Source organism: Anomaloglossus baeobatrachus, chromosome 2 (assembly GCF_048569485.1).
Source record: "Anomaloglossus baeobatrachus isolate aAnoBae1 chromosome 2, aAnoBae1.hap1, whole genome shotgun sequence".
Classification (NCBI taxonomy): Eukaryota; Metazoa; Chordata; class Amphibia; order Anura; family Aromobatidae; genus Anomaloglossus; species Anomaloglossus baeobatrachus.
The window spans coordinates 112556045-112578418 of record NC_134354.1 but is presented as its reverse complement, the minus strand read 5'-3'; the positions used below and the strand labels follow the sequence as shown (position 1 = coordinate 112578418).

At 47.5% G+C, this 22374-nt stretch overlaps 1 protein-coding gene across 1 annotated transcript in view; it reads right to left on the bottom strand.

The window, feature by feature from the left end:
• Positions 1-22374, bottom strand: part of LOC142291051 (myeloperoxidase-like) — a 95992-nt gene that overhangs the window by 10792 nt on the left and 62826 nt on the right. Inside the window, exons 10-11 of the mRNA XM_075335273.1 lie at positions 18168-18338; positions 2053-2290 (exon numbers count right to left, since the gene is read on the bottom strand). Coding sequence (XP_075191388.1) covers positions 2053-2290; positions 18168-18338 — 409 coding nt within the window. The remainder of the gene's footprint in view (positions 1-2052; positions 2291-18167; positions 18339-22374) is intronic.

Genomic DNA, 22374 nt, shown 5'->3' with positions numbered 1-22374 from the left:
TTTTCTAGTGCTTTTTGAAGTGTGTTTTGGGTCATTGTCCTGCTGGAAGACCTATGACCTCTGAGGGAGACCCAGCTTTCTCACACTGGGCCCTACATTATGCTGCAAAATTTGTTGGAAGTCTTCAGACTTCATAATGCCATGCACACGGTCAAGCAGTCCAGTGCCAGAAGCAGCAAAGCAACCCCAAAACATCAGGGAACCTCCGCCATGTTTGACTGTAGGGACCGTGTTCTTTTCTTTGAATGCCTCTTTTTTTTCCTGTAAACTCTATGTTGATGGATTTTCCCAAAAAGCTCTACTTTTGTCTCATCTGACCAGAGAACATTCTTCCAAAACGTTTTAGGCTTTCGCAGGTAAGTTTTGGCAAACTCCAGCCTGGCTTTTTTATGTCTCGGGGTAAGAAGTGGGGTCTTCCTGGGTATCCTACCATACAGTCCCTTTTCATTCAGACGCTGACGGATTCTACGGGTTGACACTGTTGTACCCTCGGACTGCAGGGCAGCTTGAACTTGTTTGGATGTTAGTCGTGGTTCTTTATCAACCATCCGCACAATATTGCATTGAAATCTCTCGTCAATTTTTCTTTTCCTTCCACATCTAGGGAGGTTAGCCACAGTGCCATGGGCTTTAAACTTCTTGATGACACTGTGCACCGTAGACACAGGAACTTTCAGGTCTTTGGAGATGGACTTGTAGCCTTGAGATTGCTCATGCTTCCTCACAATTTGGATTCTCAAGTCCTCAGACAGTTCTTTGGTCTTTCTTCTTTTCTCCGTGCTTAATGTGGTGCACACAAGGACACAGGACAGAGGTTGAGTCAACTTTAATCCATGTCAATTGGCTGCAAGTGTGATTTAGTTATTGCCAACACCTGTTAGGTGCCACAGGTAAGTTACAGGTGCTGTTAATTACACAAATTAGAGAAGCATCACATGATTTTTCAAACAGTGCCAATACTTTTGTCCACCCTTTTTATGTTTGGTGTGGAATTATATCCAATTTGGCTTTATGACAATTTTTTTTATTGTTTTTCATTGAAGACAAATTAAATGAAGATAATAATACCAAAGAATTTGTGATTGCAATCATTTTCAAGAAGAAACTGAGTATTATCTGACAGAATTTCAGGGGTGCCAATATTTTTGGCCAGCACTATCTGTGTGCTGGGATAGAAGGCACCAAATTAATAGACACGCATCTCTTAAAGGATTGAGTGCATTGCTCAACTGACTGCATCATGTGTCAGAGATGGCTACATTTTTGTGATAATTTAAAGCACCACTCCAGCATTTTTTTTTTATTTCAGCTAAGGAGTGATGCTTTAAGTGTAAGTCCCCCACCCCCTGTTTTAGACTCATCTGCTCCGCGTCGCCCTGGTCGGTCTCCAACAGTTTGTGACCCGATGGCTGCTCCAGTGTTTCATGGAGCACGCCGGAGGTTACTACTCAATGTATCTCTATGAGAGCCTCTTTCTGGCTCTCATAGACTTGCACTAAATGCTTGTGATGTAATTTCTCACTTCTGTTCAGTCAGAAGTTGTGGACACAAGATGGCGTCGCGAGACCGGAGCAACTTAGAAAAACAATGAAGCTACAGGAGGGTAAGTATAATACAGGTGGCTTATATTTAAAGTGCCACTCAAGTGCTGAAAAAAATGCTGGAGTGGTGCTTTAAGCCAATATTGTGGCCTAGACTATGAAGAATTTTTCAGGCAATTAGCAAAGCCCCATCCTGACCCAGTCTCCCCCCTTTTCAAAAAGTTAGCAGAGATAGCTAGGGATGGTAGAAAAATAATATTTTTGCACAAAACCTTTGACACCAGTTTTACGGCACAAAATTGTCAAAAACCACTTGAGAAATCAGGACCTTAGTCTAACTGTTTCACAAAGTGACACTTTCCTGTCAAAAAATATTTATTGTTTTCATTTTTTATTTTAGAACCTGATCTTGCACCATATTTGGGGAAACTTGTTATTTTTTTCTTAAAAGCTAAACAAAAAATAACATTTATGATACGATACATATATTCATAGTCTATTGAAAACTTACCGATCTCCATCTCTAAGGCGACGGAACTGATTTCCAATTAGACATGAGAACAATTTCCCAGTTCTTCCATTGGGAACCAGGGGCTCAGAAACTCCTCCAACCCAGATGTCAATATTTTCAGGCGTTTTATACAAATCCATCAGCTTTTTCGCAAGATTTGCATTATTAAGGACAGTGGCCAATTCATCAACGTTACTTGGTGCAGAGAGACCACAAAACCTTCTCCATGCATTGTATCCTACGAGGTGAAGAAAATGCACTACTTAGAATTACCTTACTGGAAACCATTAGGAAAATCTTATGGCTTTGGAGTTGGGTATTGAGGCCCAATTCATTATTGCTTTTTCACCTTTTTCTAGTTTTCATTTCTTTCTCAATAGCAGCAAATTATTCTTTTAATTTGTATCTTTTTAAAGCAAACCAATCACCAGGATTTTCCTATATAACCTAAAGCCAGTGCTATACTGACACAATCAGGCTGATAGTTGTCAGCTAGGATGTGTAGGTTTTGAAACACAATCAAGTAAAGTTTGTAAAATCAGCAGCTTTTTGAATGACAGCAGATGTTGATCAGCTGATAGCTGGGGTGGATATTCATAGTGATTCCCGCCCCCCTGCCTGTCCCTCCTCTGCCTATCTTTTATTTATGCAAATTCTATTATAGAATTGTATTACTAACTGACTAGAAGGACCTGTGCTGATATCATACTCATGTGACCAGAAGGGGCAGGGCCTCAGTCAACAGAAAAATAATATTGCTTCCTGGTATCAGCTATGTTGACTGAGGCCCCGTCCCTTCTGGTCACATGGGTATGACATCAGCACAGGTCCTTCTAGTTAGTAAAATGATTTTATTATTTTACAATTTTTACTTGCTTGTGTTTCAAAACCAATACATCCGAGCTGACCACTAAAGGTATGTATAGAATCAGCCTGATAATGCCAGTATAGCACTGGCTTTAGGTTATATAGGAAAATCCTGGTGATTGATGTGCTTTAAAGTCAATTTAATACGTGTTTACCTGTTGTTTTGCTTTTAAAGTTCATTATTGTCGACGTGGTGGGCATGCTAACATGCTAATGGGGCCGACTGGCAAGGGAAGCAACACCATTGGGACTAGTCCCCGCACTCATTAGCATATGATAAAAGATCTTTAAAAATACTTTTTCTAATGATCCCTTTATCTATGCTAGTGTATAGAGGGACAGTTAGGCAGGGATTAGCAATATGCACGCAGAACTGCTCGTGGTTCTGGGTGCATATTTAACCGGACAGGTTCCCTTTAATCAGGAGAGAGCTGAGGATTAGAGATGAATAGAACTATGGAAGTCCAGTTCTGCGAGTATAGCCGGACTTTAGATAAAGTTCGGTTTGGGACCCGGACTTGACTTGAACCCCAATGGACGTTATAAATTTGGGCAGTTCGGGTCTTCGCCCACATGCAGCCAGCGATAAACAGATAATTTCCAGGGGTGGGTGAGTGGGGTTTTCCCCTATTTTTGGGGGGTTGCAAACTACATCTGTGGTGTCCCTGAGGCTTCAGTCGCCACAGAGGTACTGCATCTCAGCCAGAGCTGTGGTATCCCATCCTGGGTAAGGAAGATGTCATCCACCGGTATGCACACAAAACACACAACATTCTAAATTAGCAGCTCCCCGCTGGGCAAGGGTTAGGGCTTGGTGCCATTAATGCTATGTACAGCCACCACTGGTGATGATACCTCCCTCCCCCTAATCCGACCGAGCCTGGGGGTGGAGTCTAGTTTGTTAGGAACACTGTCAGAGAGTCGAGAAGGAGCAGTAGAGGAGTGAAGACCTGTGGTCTGGAGCTGGTGCAGCTCGATCCAGGCACAGGACAGAAAAGGTCCTAGAGCCCACGAGAAGTGCGACATACTCCTGTGGCCTCGTCCTACATACAACATATTGGAGTGGAGGGACTTGACCGCAGAATGGGGACTGGTCTAAAGACCAGAGGAGAACAACCAACGTGCTCCGCTAGTAAAACTAGAGGCTAAGGACACATCTAGTACCAAAGCCAACTTTGCATACGAATCCGCTGGAAGGTGACCACATAGGGCCAAGGGATCGAGCTTCAAGCCACCAGACAGGGTCCACGAACACCGGCTCAGGCACTGTGTGCATAGGCGCAGGACAGGCGGGAGAGAAGTCAGCGCAGGAAGATGACCAGGGAAGGAACACTAAAAGGGTGCAACGGTCTTGACCTCCGAACTACCCGGGATCGACTGGAGCCCATCACAGTGGAACCCAGCACTCCAATGGCAGTCCCTAACTAGTCGTGTTATTTTGGAACCTGCTACAGTGAGTAAAAAAAAAACCTTGAGACTGCATCCCTGTGTCGCTCTGTTATTCGCCTGCACCTCCAGCCCTACATCCCCGCCATGACCTACTACTAATCCCATCCACCATGGGGGCCCAGCTCTGCCTGTGGAGAGCTATACCAACCAAGCTGCGTCACCATCTGTCCCAGAGGCCCCATCCCGCAGCGGCGGCACCTATCTTGTCGCATACCACAGGTGGTGTCACAAATAACTACTATCATCATCCCTTGTAAATAACCCCCTTTTGACTGACACCACCGGGGTCACAAAACCGGGCCTTGCCAACACCGCAGCATCCCACAAACAGAACCGCAGCCCGGTAACGAGTAACCCCACGGCCCCGGTGCGGGCGCATCACATCCGATCACACTGCTGTTTCACCCAGTGCGAGCTGCTCAAACACTGGAAGTTGCTCGCACTGGGCTGAGCACCGAGCACAGCGCTGCTCGTACAAGTGGTTTGCACAGTAAAGCACCTGAATTCTGAACCCAAACTCTGTTTTGTAAAGTCTGTGTTTGGTACGATAACTGAATATGGATTCACTCATCTCTACTGAGGATGTGTTTTGCAATTGTGCAAATATCACTATGATATGCCAGAAACCTCTTTGGAGAACCAAAGATTAGGTATGCCAAAAAATTAGATGCCAGATACCTCATTCTTCTAACATTTGGCCTAAAGAGGGAAATGAGACAATTCCATGCACATTATATAATTCTTCTATTCCTCCTAAATCTGTAGTCTTGTCTGACATTAATCTAATGTGTATGCCCACCTTAAAGGGACTTTCCAGGAAGAAGAAAATGTTATTAAATTTGCTCTAAATAATAATTTATATAGCTTACTACTATATTATCAAGCCAGCCAGACCCATTCATACATAGTTATAGCCACATACTGACACGAAAAATGCAGTCTTGTGTAAGACATAGGCCACAAGCTAAGTAGACAGGACTTGTGATGGTGCATCTACCAGAATATTAGGGCAGCAGAATGCTTGGGAGATTTCTAGAACAAGGACGGACTGACCAATGATGCCAACTGTTGAGCCTTATAGGGGCCCAGGGGGTAAGGGATACCCACTTCTACCTCCAAAGCAGGTGAAATTGTGAATTATGATGAGTTATTAAACAGCAAAAGGCCAAAATATTGTTTTGGCAGAGGACCCTGTTTTATCTGTGTTGTCCCCTGTTCTACAGGTAAGTCGGTGTAGAAGGGGTCAAACGCCACGCTGTCGTGTAGAAGAACCATCCAGGTTATTATTAAAGTGAATTTTATTTTTCTGCAAGTTTTTACAGAGTCTTTCTCCTTCTTCAGGAAGAAAAAAAAAAATCACAATAGGTACGTGGTTTTTATCCTAAAGGAGGAGAAAGACTCTCTCAAACGTGTGGAAAAATAAACATCACTTTAATAGTTTCTTCTAAACAACAGCATGGCGTTTGGCCCCTTCTATACCGCCTTATCTTTCTTTGGGTAGGCGGATCTTCCGGCCGGTCACCCTCCATCCTGTTACACACGTGGTAAGTTGCATCGCCGCTTTGTGTCTCATACACTATCCACCTTTATTTGGATTTATGTTGTGGGCTAATCTGCCTTATGGGGCTCATGACATCGCCCTCACTGTACTTAGTGGTGATTTTTTTGCCATCATTATATAGCGGATTGTGTGTGTATATATACTTCCACGTGATTCATGCTTGACCTTTGACAGCACCAATGTCTGTGATATAGGCTAATATTGAAGTACTACATTTATAATACATGTGGTCATGCGCATTATGAATCCATATTTATAGATCGATATAGCTATCTATACACTGTCATGGAGACAATTTGGTGTATGATCAAGTCAGGCATTTATCAAATCCTGTGACTATTTCATTGCCGGTGCTCCTGTTTGGTGTTTTAAATTAAGTTTTATCTGTGTGTCCACCTCTAGCACTGTTCAATAAAAAATCTTTTTTTCACCTTATGGACGTTTTATCATTTTTCCTCTCTCCTTTCACTTATCTTTCTCCACGTGGGGCTGCAGCAGTCGTGAATTAATGCGATTTCAATGGTTGTGACTCTCACAATCTTAAAAGGTGAGCCTTGTCAGCAATATTGCCAGGGCCGGATTAAGGTTGGTGGGGGCCCCTTTGCAGAAAATCTGGTGGGGGCCCCATAACGTTAACATTTTTAGCCATAACAGTAAAGCGCAAACTGTAGCATTTAGATATAAATCCAATGAACATGTGTCTTATCCTGTTCTGCCACATTCAGATTTACAGTACTACAATACAGACACAGTCCAGGATCACTCACAGCTGTCCACTTACACACAGAAAGATCGAGGATCGCGCTGTTCCCTGCCGCCATCGGTGGCCCCTTGACACGATCACGGGAAGTCGATGGTTGCTATGGTAGCGGCAGGCCATGTAATGACCCCTGTTGCTATCATGACATATTTTCTGTCACAGTCGATAGAGCGCCGACTCACACAGGAATGCTGTATTTCTGCTAATCAGAGCTGTACAGCTCTGATCAACAGGGATGCACAAGCGATCAGACTGCTGATCCTTATAGCTCTCAAGGGGACAAGTAAAATAAATACAAAATGTAAAAAAATAAATAAAAAGTTCAAATCATGCCTCATTCGCCCCACTGAAAATAAAACAGTTAAAAAAATATACACATATTTGATATCTCAGAGTTCAGAAATGCCCGATCAATAAAAATATAAAATCAATTAATCAGATCGGTAAATGGTGTAGCGAGAAAAAAATCCAAATGCCAAAATTATGTTTTTGGGTCGCCACAAAATTTTTAAAAAGATCCAATAACGGGCGATCAAAAAGTAGCAACTTCATAAAAATTGTATAATTGAAAACACCAGCTCAAGATGCAAAAGAAATAGCAGTCACTGGGCCTCACATCCCAAAAAATTAGAACACTACGGGTTTCAAAAAATGGCACCAAAAGCACATTTTTTTTTTAACAAACTTCTGAATTTTTTTAACCCCTTAGATAAAAGTAAGAGTATACCTGTTTGGTGTCTATGAACTCGGCATCATACTGACATGGTAGTTTTACAATATAGTGAACATGGTGAATAAAATAACCCAAAAACAATCGTGCAATTGCACTTTTTTTGCAATTTTATCGCACTTGGATTTTTTTCCCTGTTTCCTAGTACAATATATGGTAAAACTAATGATTTCACTCAAAAGTACAATTTGTCACACAAAAAATAAGCCCTTATATGGCAAGATTGATGGAAAAATAAAAAAAGTCACGGCTCTCAGAAGAAGGGGAGAAAAAACAAAAAAAAAAACGGAAAATCGGGGTGAAGGAGTTAAATTTTGAGTACTATAATACTATGACAAAATTTTATGAAGTCAATATGAATAACAAAACTGATAGCTGTCAGTGAATGGCACTCAGCAATACGTCTGGCACATGTACATGGAAAGAACACATTAAACTCCGGGGGGCATCATTTTACTGCAAGGGGTGTATGTAATTATACTCCAGGAGGCGGTTATATCACAATAAGGTAGTGTATGAATATACTCAAAAAGGGGATAATGATTATAGTCAAAGGGATGGGGGATATTATTCTATGATTATACTCCACTCTAGGGAGGGGGCTTTATTTTATGATTATACTCCATTAGTGAGGTGTTTTACTCTATTATATTCCAGGGGAAGGGGGGGCATTATTTTATGATTGCTCTCCAGGTGAGGGGAGTGTTATCCTATGATTATACTCCAGTGGGGGAGGGGGCATTATTGTATGATTACAATCTAGTGGGGAAGGGGGCATTATTATATGATTATAATCTAGGGAAGGGGCTTACATTCTGATTATATGAAAAGGGAATAGTGTAATTAAGGAGGTGTAGGTAGGTTTAAACAATGATGGGTGTCAGGGACTATACTGCAATGTAGCTCCTATGTAGGTCGTTCATACACACTTCACCTCTTGCAGTAAAATGACCCCCCCCCAAACTCCAGGAACAAAATATACACCACTTGCAATAAAATGTCCCTGTCTCCACCTTTCATGCACAGCTATATACAGTTATTCCCCCTTACTGATTGCTCTGTTTTGGAGTTACTTGGAGAGCACTGTAGCCCCCTCTACACCCCCCTCCCCCTGCCCTGCTGAGTGACCTTACTCTCACAGCTGACATCGTCCTTCTATCACAGCCTGCATCTCTCATGGACGGTGCAGGCTCTAGCTGCATCCACAGCAGCAGAATGGCCGGTGACACATCAGAGACGATGAATTTCCCGCCCCCACAATCCTCTCGGGCAGATAGCAGCGGCAGAGAGGAAACTGAAAATCAAAATGACATCTGTCTCCCTGCACCGCCCCCCTCTGGAGCCTGGCGGACGGCACACTGTGCAACTGCACTACTCACATATAGATAAAGCCAGCTATGATCATGGGGGCCGCCAACACAGGGAGCCGAAGACAGCTGGTGGTGGGGGCCCCCTTGGAGGCTCTTGTGGTGGGGGCCCCTGGGCGGCAGCCCCGCCTGCCCTGCCTATAATCCGGCCCTGAATATTGCCCACAGTATACCCCCCAGATAAGACCCTATTTGCACTCCTTTGCCTTCTGGTGTATGTACCTTTTCTCCCTTGTTCTAGACACCGCCGCCAAGCGTCGTGCAAATACTCTACCCATCGGCACGATTCTGCAAGCAAAATTCAATTTCCCCAGCAAGGACTGCACCACCTTAAGCCGCACCTTCTCTGCCGCTTTCACCCCCGCCACCGCAGCCCTCAAATCACGCACCTTCCCCTCCGGCAGCCTGCATTCCATAGCAATAAAATCAATCTCAATCCCCAAAAAACACATCACCGGCGCCGGGCCTTCCGTCTTCTCAGGTGCCAAAGGAATTCCGAATCTGGCCGCGACGTTTTGCAATGCAAATAGCAAACCCGCACAAACCATCGAACCCGCCGGCCCGACACACAGGAAATCGTCCAAATAATGAATAATGGACGTAAGCCCGGACACATCCCGAACCACCCATTCAACAAACGAACTAAACGCCTCGAAGTACGAACACAAAATGGAACAGCCCATCGGCAAACACCGATCAACATAATAACTGCCATCCCACCAGCAACCTAACAAATGCTGACTATCTGGATGAACCGGCAACAACCGAAACGCCGCTTCTACATCCGCCTTCGCCATCAATGCACCCCGACCCGCCGCCCTGACCAAGTCCAACGCCTTATCGAACGACACATAATACACTGCCGATAACTCCGGTGCAATGCCATCATTCACCGATAACCCTTCCGGGTAAGACAAATGATGAATAAGCCGAAATTTGTTCTGCTCTTTCTTCGGTACCACCCCCAGCGGCGAAACCACCAAATTCAAACATGGCGGGGTGTCATAAGGACCACCCATCCTGCCCAAAGCCAACTCCTTTTTCAGCTTTTCATCCACCACTTCCGGATGATCCCTAGCGGAACGCAAATTACGATATGGCGGAACCAATGCACTAACAACCGATGGGATACAAAAACCGTCAGAAAAACCAAAACGTAACAACGCCGCAGCCTCAACGTCCGGGTACCTATTTAAAAACGGAACCATCACTTCTACCTTCACCGGCGTCATCCCTCTTACCAGCCCCATCACTAGCCTTTCCTTTCCCCTTTTTAAAACACTTGGAAAGGCTATGTCCTCCCCCACATCCGGAGCATTCATGCTTAAAACGGCACGCCGCTCCAAACCTGCACTGCCCTTCATTGTATTGCCAGCAGAAACCTCTTTTGAGGCTTGCCGGGGACCCAGCCCCCGGACCCCCGGCACCCCTCCGAAAGGGCTGAGCCGGTGCCGCCATCAGTCGCATCCATAAGGAAATATCCTTATGGTCCCACCGCAGATCCGGCTGCAGCGCCTTCCGTTGCCGGAATTGCTCGTCGTAACGCAGACACGCCAGCCCGCCGTATACCCGATAAACCTCCCCTATCGCATCCATGTAACCGAACAAAGCCGAACAATGCTCCGGCTCCTTCTCCCCGACCACGCTCGCCAAAATCGCAAACGCCTGTAACCAGTTTGCAAAAGTCCAAGGAATCAGCCTATAACGGCGTTTTTCTTCCTCGTCCTTCTCCTTTTTGGAGTCGCTCGGCTTAACCCTATCCAAATTAAATTTTTCCAGGGGGAGCAGAGAAAATATCTCTACATATTCCCCTTTCAAAAATTTTTCCCGCACCTCCTTCTTTAAATGGGCCCCCAGTGGGCCCTCAAAACAAACATAAACCTCACTTCTAGCCCTATCATCCAAACGCACCACTTCGTCCTCCTTCTCCTTTTCTTTCTCCTTTTCCCAGCCCGCCTCACTCCCCCCCCGCTCTCCCCACCCGTCGCCGCGCCTGGTCCATCCTACACCTCAGCCAACGCGACCCCCTTCCCAGCCGGTCCAATCCACGCAGCTGCCGGCGCCTGCGCCCCTTCCCCCACCGCCCCAGAAGCCGCCGCCAGCCCCTGTAACAGCCCCAACAATTGGCTCCACACTGTAAATCCGCCGGGCGCTGCCGTAACCGCAGCCGCCCCCCCTCCCCCGGAACCCCCCACCAGTGCAGCCCCTGCCGCCTCCGCGGCCATCTCACCCGACCGTAGCTCAGCCTCCCCCGAGCTCTCCGCCTCGCTGTCCTCCGCCTGACGCTCATCCGACTCCTCTGTGACGAGATCCTCTTCTTCCTCCTCGCCGCTGGCCGCATCTTCCATTCGACATCAGGGGGGCGCCGCCGCAGCACCCCCCCACCACGGCCGCCGGACCGGGCCTCCTCGTGGGCAGAATCATCCCCGCTACGTCTCTTGCCCCGGGGCGACAACCCAGGAGACCGTCCTGTCCCCTGCGCCGGCACCCCGGGTCTCGATCTCTTGCGCCCGCGCCCACCCCCTCGCCGACTGCTAGGGGGCTCTGGACGCGGATGGACAGATGCCCGGCTCTGGATCCCAGCCGTCGCCGCCTCTGGCCCTCCTGGGCTCTTGCAGGCCTCCTCACGCCGGGTCCTCCCGCTCCCACAGGAGACCACCACATCCGGGGGCTGCACAGCGGTCCCGAGTGACCTGGCGTGCGCCGCAGGGCTCACGCCGTCACTCCTGCTCGTTGCCGCACCAGGGTCAGGCACCATAGACCCCCCCCGGTGCTGGACCTACTGCCGCCTGCAGCCCCACGGTCCCCCCGCCGACTGCAGGGGGATCTGCCGGCCTCTCTCCCACGCCGAGCGCGCTCCCGACCTGGAGCCGTTGCCTTCTCCGTAACTCCAGCCCGGAGGCCGGGACCGGAAGTAGGCCCCACACTGGCCCCTCCCACCTCCCGACCGCCAGCGCTGGACGGCAGATTCCTCCCGCTGTGAGCAGCAGCCCGACTCTGCTGCTGCCGCTCTGCCCGCTGCGGAGGGTCCCTGGAGGGGCTCTGGCATCTCCTCCTCGCCCCCCCCCGCACCAGGGGAATACCTGCGAGGGGGCCGCTGGGGGGACGAGGGGCAAGCGCCGACGGGTTAACCCCGGCAGCCCTGAGGTGGGTCTGCGCTGCCAGGGGCCCGTGCGCTGCAACTGCTGCTTGAATCATCTTTTGGAGCTCCTGGAGGTCCGCCATGAAGGACGTGTGGATCACTCGGCGTCCGGAAGCAGAAGAGGAGGTAACTCCTTCAACCCCCAGACTAACCCTTTCCCTACTCCTCCTCTTCCTCCCCGGCTAAGCCATCCCACCATGCCATATTAGGCTTACCTACACTGTCCCTATTAACCCCATCACTCCCTACCTCCCCCTTGGTCATGTCGCCCTTCCCCCCAAGGGGACCTTTCTGTCCTATATCTATCTATCTATCTATCAAAAAAAAAAAAAGAGAAGACTGGCAGCACTCCCTATAGTGTGAACAAGTGTGTATCTGTTCATAATACATAATATAACTATGAAAAAAACAGTCACACAGTAATGGCAAACTAAGAAAAAACTAATATAAAAACATTTAGAGGTGTTTGGCATATTAAAATGGCCATTGTAATACCTGCCCAGTAGCCATGTCACGGCAACCTCCCTTGCTGGGTCCTACCCTATACTGCATCTGTCTGGGCTCCTATTATTATTAGTAATAATAATAATAATAATAGAAACGCACATATAAGATCAGCGAGTAACCATGTAAGTTAAAAACACATGAGGCTATTGGATAAGGTGGGAGATGGGGTGCAAGGCCTGTCTAAAGGACATCGCTTCTTTTTATATATATATATATATATATATATATATATATATATATACAGTATAACTAAAAAAAAAGAAAAGACTGGCAGCACTCCCAATAATGTGAACAGGTGTGTATCTGTTCATAATGCATAATATAACTAAGAGAAAAAGTTTTTAGGAGCCCAGACAGATGCATTATAGAGTAGGACCCAGCATAATGAGGTTGCCGTGACATGGCTGCTGGGCAGGTATTACAATGGCCAATCTAATATGCCAAACACCTCTAAATGTTTTTATATTTGTTTTTTATTAGTTTGCCATTACAGTGTGTGACTGTTTTTCTCTTAGTTCTATCTATCTATCTATCTATCTATTGCATCGGAACAGGACAATAAAACTACAACAGGTTCAGGAGTGATTCCCCAAAATTATACAAACCCTTTAGAGCCTATAGGGTTGACTAGCATCTATATATATAATTTCCTTATTCTGTCTGTCTGTCTGTCTTGCTCCAAAATTATGTCGTTACAGTGACAACCGTCGCATTGGCTGCTCGCCTCGCCTCGGCTCCGCCCCCCCGCACGGATTGGCTGCTTGCCCCGGCCCTCCGCACGCATCACCCGCTCGGCCACGCCCCTTCCCCCGAATTCACCCGATGTGTATCATGGTTACTGGTAGCAGTCACTTATATGTACACATTTTTCCATATTCATTATAAATCCTTATTAGACCCACACCTCCATTTTGGCGGCTAGTGTTCACATAGCTATACACACATATGTATATACACATATTTATACTATGTATGTGTAGACTTATATGTCTTTGCAGTAGGTTCAATTTATTTATTTATAGGAATACCCGTGCTTACATTTCAGTGGTTGATTGAATTGTATATTTTATATCATAGGATATGCATATATATTTATATTTTTTTGTATATATATATTTTTTTGTATATTTTTCATATATATTTTTCACATATTTCAAATTTTTCATTTATGATAGGGATCATGCAGGCATACACCTATCATATATTTATTTATCCATTTTATGATATTTGTTATATTCATTATAACCAAGGATCTTAGTCAATTTTGTAAATGTATAAATGTTATAATGAAATACACATGGACCTAATTTACAATGAACTGGGTGTTACAACATGCATCATCTCTATCATATTTATCTATTTATTTATTCACACATTTGTAGTTTTGCTGTGTGATTTATTTATTTATTTATGTTATATTGTCATACATTTGGGTTATTTGACACACGATTGGGTTCGTTTAAATGCATATACATGTATATATATTTACTGATACATATATCCTCCCTTCTTTATATATACATTTTTTTCATATAGTCTTTATAACAATATGTTTTTATACGTGTATAGGTTTGTATATAGGCATTTATGGATCTCGCTCGTTATGTGGACTTTTTGTAGATGTCTGAAATATTTCAACATCGCCACGGTATATACCTTGCAATCCCCATGGTTCACTCACTGCCTCTCAATTAGCTTAACTCAATTACACCCTTTTGTTAATTAATTACTGCATTTTCGTTCTACCCCTAACTTAGAGCTTGTTAGTCAGTCTATAAGAGCAGTACTCTGCACAGTATGGGTCACTTATGATTAAGGACTTAGTTTGTTTTTATTTAAAGTCCGAAACGCGTTAAGAGCACCCATGCTTTAATGTATGTTTCCCATCTTCGGTCTCCTTTTGTTTTTGCTTTTAAAACTTCAATAAAGAATAAGAAAAACTTTTTATCAACAAGGAATTTGTGCTGGATCCTTCCTCTCCTTTTTGCTGTTGCGTATCATGGTTACTAGCTTACCCCGGCTCCCGTAACACATGTGCAGGGAGCCGGCATACGCTAACGCCTCGCCCGCTCGGCCCCGCCCCCGGCACACGTTGGCCCGCTTGGCCCCGCCCCCGGTGGCCCGCTTGGCCCCACCCCCGGCACACGTTGGCCCGATCGGTCTTGCCCCCGGCACACGTTGGCCCGCTCGGCCCCGCCCCCGGCCCCGTCTGTGTGTAAGTTTTTTCGGTTCTGTTTTTTTGGGGGGGTGCGGATATTCGCTGTCAGTGCGACCGGGATTTTCATTAACCCATACTCGACCTTTCCCAAAAGGAAGAACTTGACAGAGGAGAATGGCACAAGGACTGGAGTAATATTTCTGCACTACAACTCCCAGCATTAGTGCTGCAGTGCAGATGATAGGAATCAGCTGGAGGAGAAAAGGGCAAAGAGCAGATAAGAAAAGAAGGAGGAGAAGAGACACAGGTAAACAGGAGGGGAATGAGGAAGAGGAGACAGCAATCCCCTGCACCTGGGGGAAGGTGGGCAGCAGCCACAGGGGGCACCAGGGCACAGCACTGGGGCAGCAGCCAAGGGGCACCATGGGCAGGCACAACACACCACACATACACTGGGAACCACAAACACCGCCCTACACACACACACACACACAACGCCGCACACACACAACACCCAACACACAAACACCGCGGCACACACAAATACACGCACATACCGCACAACACACCCACATTGCACAAAACATACCTCCCCCAAAACACACACACGCACCCCACACCCACACAAACCACGCAACACACACAGCACCACACACAGACAACACTGCAGACACACAGCGCTCCACAAACAACGCAACACACACAACACAACACACATACAACACCGCTCTCACAGACCCCCCCACACCCAGACAACACACAGAACATTTACAGCGCCCTACACAAACACGTGACAACTACACACAACAACATCTATATATATAACAAAAATCATACATTAACTACACAATAAATTCTAGAATACCCGATGTGTTAGAATCGGGCCACCTTCTAGTTTATGATAAAGTTCTGTGGAAGAAATACACCACATTTATTTTGTATGAGACAAAAAAAATAATCTACCTACAGGCAGGTATCGATTTCCATCAGAGAAGTCTTTTCAACAGAATACTGCCCTTTCTAAAGTAATCATACCCACTTTACAACTTTTGGAAAGTGCGATATAAACAGTGAACATTTTGCCCAATTTTAGCTCGCATAATGTTTTGTGAGATGTTTTAGTGCAATTTACAGCAAAATCTAGAGCAAGAACAATGATAAATTGTCCTCTCTGTTCTTATCCTGTAGTATAACTTACATACTGTACACCATATGGACAAAAGTACTGGGACACCTACAGGAGCTTTTATTACACCCCATTCTTAGCCCCTGAGCATAAATATAGATGTGGTCCCCTATTTGAAGATATAACAGCTTTTACTCTTCTGGGAAGAGTTTTTACAAAAATTAGAATTTTTGCCAATTCATCCACAAGAGCATTTGTGAGGTCAGACACAAAAGTAGGAAGAGAGGCTCTGGTTCTTAATCTCCAGCTAGTTCATTCTAAAGGTGTTGGTTGAATCAGGTTGAGGTCAGGGCTCAGTGTGGCCATTCAAATTTGTTCACCCCCAAAATCTCCAAATCACGTCCTTATGCACATTGCTTTGTGTATCCTTATGCACCTTGCATTGTGTACTGGGACACCTTGGTACTGGAACTGAAAAAGACCTTCCAAAAACTGCTCCCTCAAAGTTGCAAGCCACAATTGTCCAAAAAATGTTCTGGTAAGCTAATGCATTTGTGACGCCCTGGCAAAACCAGGAGTCACAAAGTATAGGCCCCTGCACAACACCTTCCCTCACAGGGTTACACACAGCTGACCTGAAACCCTAGCCACCCCCCACAGGGAAAGACAGGCACACCAGTGGGCCGGACCAGGCAGGGGACCTGAGTACAACCGGCCGCGGCAGCGGCCACCAGCACCTTTGGTTTACCAAAAGATTCGTGTGATTCATTGATTGTGAGTAACCAAATATCCCCTGATACGTCTGAACGAGTGGGCCCCTGCCACCACCATCCCTTGCACCAAACCACCAGGTTCCGGGGAAACTACCCCTACCCACGGAGGGGTTAACTTCCAGCTGCCATCACATCTCCCCCGGGTATCCTGCAACGGCAGCGGTGGTGTCCCACTTCACAACACATCGTTGGTGGCATCATGAACCGAGTACAGCCTAGCCCGTACAACCACCTCTTTTTCCCCCTTTTTATTTGGCGTGTCCGCGTGACCCCCGGGTCTGGAGGATCCCTCGAGCCATGCAGCGGGTCCGGACCCGAGCAGCTCGGCTGCTACAGGCGTGGGGGCGGCACACATTATTTTCACTGGAGCCAATTGTCTAGGCTAAGCCCTGAAAAATGGCTTCATGGCATTATCCCTCCTCCACCAAACTTTACGCAGTCAGAAAGGTAATGCTTCACCAAACCCAAACTCATTCATTAGACTGCCAGATAGAGAAGCATGATTCGCCACAGAGCTTAGCGGTGTCGTGCATTACACTACTTCTTCCGACTTTCATCATTGTGCTTGGTGAGATAAGGCTTGCATGCAGCTGCCAATGAATCCCGTGGAATCATGATACTGGTGCTCTACCACGTAGAGTTATGTGGGCGTTACATGAGATGATCTATCGTGCGATGCATCGTCGGGGTCACGGTTTTCGTGATGCACATCCGGCATCGCTTGCGACGTCGTCTCGTGTGACACCTCCGAGCGATGCTGACTCGTTCACAAATCGTGAGTCATGCACTCGTCGTTTAATTTAAAAAAATCTTTTAATTTTTATGGCGCCGGTTGTTCATCGTACCCGGGACAGTACACATCGCTCCGTGTGACACCCTGGGAACGATGAACACAGCTTACCTGCGTCCCGCGACACCCACCGGAAATGCGGAAGGAAGGAGGTGGGCGGGATGTTTACGTCCCGCTCATCTCCGCCCCTCCGCTTCTATTGGCCGGCCGCTGTGTGACGTCGCTGTGATGCCGAACATCCCTCCCCCTTCAGGAAGTGGATGTTCGCCGCCCACAGCGAGGTCGCTCATCAGGTAAGTACGTGTGACGGCGGTTTAATGACATTATGCAACACGGGCAGCGACTTGCCCGTGACGCACAAACGACGGGGGCGGGTACGATCGTTCATGCAATCGCACGATAGATTGTACCGTGTGAAGCCCGCATTAATCATGGAATATTTAGGGGGCAGAAATGTCATGTATTGGCTTATTACACTGGTGGCTCCAAATATAGGACCACATTGTTATCAGCCAGCTCTTTAGAATGACCCATTATTTCATTAATGTAAGTAAAGGCAAATTGCATGGAGGGGGCTGGAATTTATACACCTCTGGCAATGAGACTGAATAAAAAGCCCAAATTCAAAGATTAAGAACTTTTTCCATAAAGTGGACGGTTGTAGGACATTCATTGTTCAGCACAATGTATGATTATTGACCTTTGATGAAAAGTCGTAGAATGTAGTTATAAGATTTGGAATAAAGAACAAGGTTTACATATATTTAACTATATAAAAAATATTTTCTTGATGGCCCAAAGATAACAATCTTATATATGCAATGATTCAGAAAATATTAAAAACATACTTTCTATTAATATCAAAATGTGTAAGAAAAACATTACCTGGTAACCCATGATCTCGTCCTCGCTGTATATTAAAAGATGCTAGATCACGACCAATGCCATTAACCATTGGGAAAAGTCGTTCCCTCAATGCATCAACCATTATCTGGTCCTGTTGGTTTAGCTTAGCGTTATTTACCATCAAACCTCTGAGAATTGGTTCAATCCCACCTGAGGATATAATATAAAAAAGGGGGATTAAAGTTAAAGGATTGAAAATCTGGTGAGTTCATCTATTACAGGCATCATGGGAATTTTGAGCGTCCCATAGATACAGTGGAGTACCACTAATAGTGGTAGACCACAGGGCTGGTATGTGGCCAGTGAGTTGGGGGGAGGGTAGAGCCAGTTCAGGTTCGACTCCCATCCTGCACGGTATCACAATTTCAATTGTATCTGCACCTTGGATGCAAATACAGTTGAAAGCAATGATGGGACAAGGAGCCGTTAGCTCGATCCTCCATTATAATCCTTCTGCATCTGTGCTCTGCCAGCTCAGCACAGCAGGTGCGATGACATCAGTACATCAGGCCCACTGCACAGAGCTACAGACCACACGATGTAAAAGCCGGAGCAGTGGGGGAACGATGAGAGGTATTTTATTTTATTTTTTTTAAATCAATGGGGGGCATTGTAATATTTGGGACTTTATATGGCTTCTTGAGGGCTATGTGGGGACCATTATACAGTTTTCAGGGTTTTGTGGTTGTCATTATATACTGTAGTTTGCAGGGCTATTTGTCTGCCAATACACTGTTTTGAGGACTATTTTGTGGCCATTATACTATTTAGAGGGCTATGCGTGGGCTAATATATAGTTTGCATGCTAAATGGGCCACTAAACAGTTAGAGGGCTGTGTGGGGCCCATTATACTATTTACAACACTATGTGGGGGGCAATTATACAATATGGATGGCTATGTGGAAGCCATTACACCGTTTGGAGGGATATGTAAGGCCATTTATACAATTTGCAGGTCTATGTGGAGGTAATTGTATTGATTACAGGCCTATGTGGGAATCATTACACTGTTTGGGGCACTATGTGGGGGCTATTATACTAATTGCAGGGCTATGTGGGGGCCATTTTAGTGTTTTGAGGGCTAGGGAAGACCATTATACAGTTTGGGCCATCATACTATATGGATGGTTGTTTAGGGGCCATTATACTGTGTGGATGGGTATGGGGATCACAATACTTTATGGAGGGCCATCATACTTTATGGAGGGCAGTGTTGGGGCCCTCAAACTGTGTTGGGGTCACTAAGGGAGTATTATACTGTGCATGGGGTGGTACTGTAGGGTCATCAACCTGTGTGTGGAGGCTACTGTGTAATTATTAACTATGGGAGTATCATAATGTGTTTGGGGGGAACTTTTATTGACATCGTACTTCATGTCAACCATGAAAGGGGTAGCTTCATGCATGGGGACACTAAGGGGCTCAAATAGGAGGATAATTGCTTTGTGTGGATTGAAAAATTGTGAGATATGCTCTTTTGTGACCCTGCTAATTATTTTTTTTTTAGGTAGGGGACAAATTAGGAGACTTCGGCAATGGATCACCATGATTTCTATGCACGCCCCTGCATACTGTTGATGTACCGCCCTGAGAGGGCTCGGCTGCTCCTTCGGTTGGGGCCGAGCCGCTCGAGGTCCGGGCTCGGGTGGTCGGTGGCTCGAGCGCCTCCGGACCGGGGGCCACGTCGCTCTGTTAAGGGGAGGCAGTGGGGTGGTGGTGTGGGACGAGGTCCACAGCCGGGGGCCGCGTTGTCGTTGGAAGGGTCGTGATGCCACCCACGGGTCGTGGTGACAGGATGCACCACCGCGCGGCAGGAGTGGAGGTGGGGGCTCCCGGGATCAGTGTTGAAGGCGCAACCAGGATGTTAGCCCCTCCGTGGGTAGGGGCGGTGTGTCCCGGGGCCCGGTGGGACGGGCGACGGTGGAGTCGGGGTGCAAGGTGCCGTACTGCGGTGTGATGTTGTGCCCGGATGGCACTGGTGTACTCACTATTAATTCACACTCAGAGTCACTGGTAAACCAAAGTTCGGGTATGGTCGGGTCCCGCAGCCGGCTGCTTGTGTCCCTTGTGAGGCTGATGGTGGCCCCTTTCCCTTGCACCTCTTGTTTTGGCTGTTGGCTCCCCTGCCTGGACAGTGGTAGCCCGCTCCCCGGCGTTTAGCTGCTGGAGGAGCCCTCGGTTGCCCGCAGGCGCTGGCCTGTCGGGTGTTTGGCCCTTGGCGGTGGCTCTCACCCGGTATCGGTGGGCTGTTGTCTTCTTTCGGGACTTTGGGTGAGGATGGACCCGTGAGGTCCAGACTGAAATCAGTTATACTGCAATCAGTTAATTTGCCTACACTCAGTGGCTTCTAAGCTAGGACGGGGTCTTAGTACCCGGTTTCTGGTGCTCCGGTACACGGTTGACTCCCCGGCTCAGGTCCGGCGGGCTCCAACCCTGACCCGGTCCTTACGGTTACGCTGGTCGCTATACCGGTACTCCTGCAGGCGGCCACCACCGTCTGCCTGCCTGACGTTTCAAGGGTTCCCAGGCTCCAATCCGGGTCCCTGACAGCTCTGCTCCTCTACAACTCCTGTCACTTTCACTGACTGTAACTGTTCTCCAAACTCAACTGTACTTCCTGCCTCAGGACAGTAGTCTCCTCGGTGGGCGTATCTTTCCGCCTGACTCCGCCCTCCTGGTGTGCCCTACTTGCCCTGAGGGAGGCATCAGGTCTCCCTTTCGGGTGACTGATGTGTCCTCACAAGAGATGGGGGTGTGTATGTAATGTGGTAGGTGTTGTTACTTGTGACCCCTGGGGTCCAGGGCGTCACATTCCCCCTTGGTTTAATGCAGACCGTCCGCGGGCTGCCCGACCAACTCCGGTTTATTTTTGTTTTCTTTTTCTGTCAAATGTAAAACGGGAAACATTTACAATTATAATAACATTTTTACAAAATATAGGATTTCTGAAGGTCTTCCCATAGCGGGAGGCATTTTACTTTAACGTTGCATAACTTTATTAATGGAACGGGTTCATGTCCTTCTGCCTTTCCCACCCAAACAATCTAGCCTTGATGCTGCCCCTAAGAAATGGGCAGCACCCCTTTTCCCCAGTCCGAAAACAGGAACACAGCTAGGTCACCCAGGCAGGGAACGGGTATGGTGCGGCGCACCCGGCAGTTGCCCAAAGGCTCCCCGGAGGATGGTCACCGGTCCCGGTGGTGACTGGACCCCAGCCTGCTCTGCTGCGGGTCCTTCCTCCAATCTGCCTCTCCGGAGGCTAACGGAACGGGAAGGCATGTAAAAGGGGCAGGATGGGGCAATATTTACAATCCCAAAAGTTTTTGGGTGGCCAGCAAGTGCACGGCCTTGTCCATGAGCAGTCACTCACGCAACAGGGGCAAAACGGGGGGTGTCAACAGGGCAACACAAGTCCCAACGGGGATGGGCACTTCAGTAGCTGCGGCTACCACAAAACAAAACTGTAGGGTCCCAACGGGGACTTGCTGTAGGGTCCCGACGGGGACTGTCAGTTGGGTCACAGGGGCTATCCACAACACTTGACTCCAGTACAGCTTCCTCCTGCAGCTTTCCCACAGCCCACCACCGAACAGCACGAGCCCCCAATGCCACCCTCACTCACGGGCGACACTGTCCCACAGGACTCCATTTTCAGCTGCCGGCGGTACGGGTACGACTGCTCCTCCGAACGGACTCTTTAATCTTGAGGGCCAACTGGAACATCAACAGGGTCCCAATAAGGACTGACAGCAAGGTAACTGGGAACCGCTACCGATTCAACTCTTCTCTTTAAACAGCGATCTCGTGGCGCAGCTGCCGTAGCTGCTGCTCCCAGTATGGAGCATCTTCAACCTGCTCTGGGTCAGCTTGTGTGGGGGACGGGCCCAGCTGGAATCCCTCCGTGACGGCTATGACCGGCACCTTCAGCAATGAGGGACCCCGCTGTGACGTGGCCTGTTATGCCGCTTGGCAGCTATATCCCCGCCGTGCCTCAGCCGAGGCCGGGTGTCTGGGAGCGGTCATCGGGACTTGAGGTGCTTGCTTTGGATCGAAGATCGCCTCCGTTGCGGCCGAGATGGAAGCCGGGACAGGTGACAAAGGTAAGGCCCGGGGGTCCCAGGTATGGGCCCTCTCCCACAGACACTGCGGGCTCCGCTACCGGTGATAGGGGTAACAGGTCGGTCA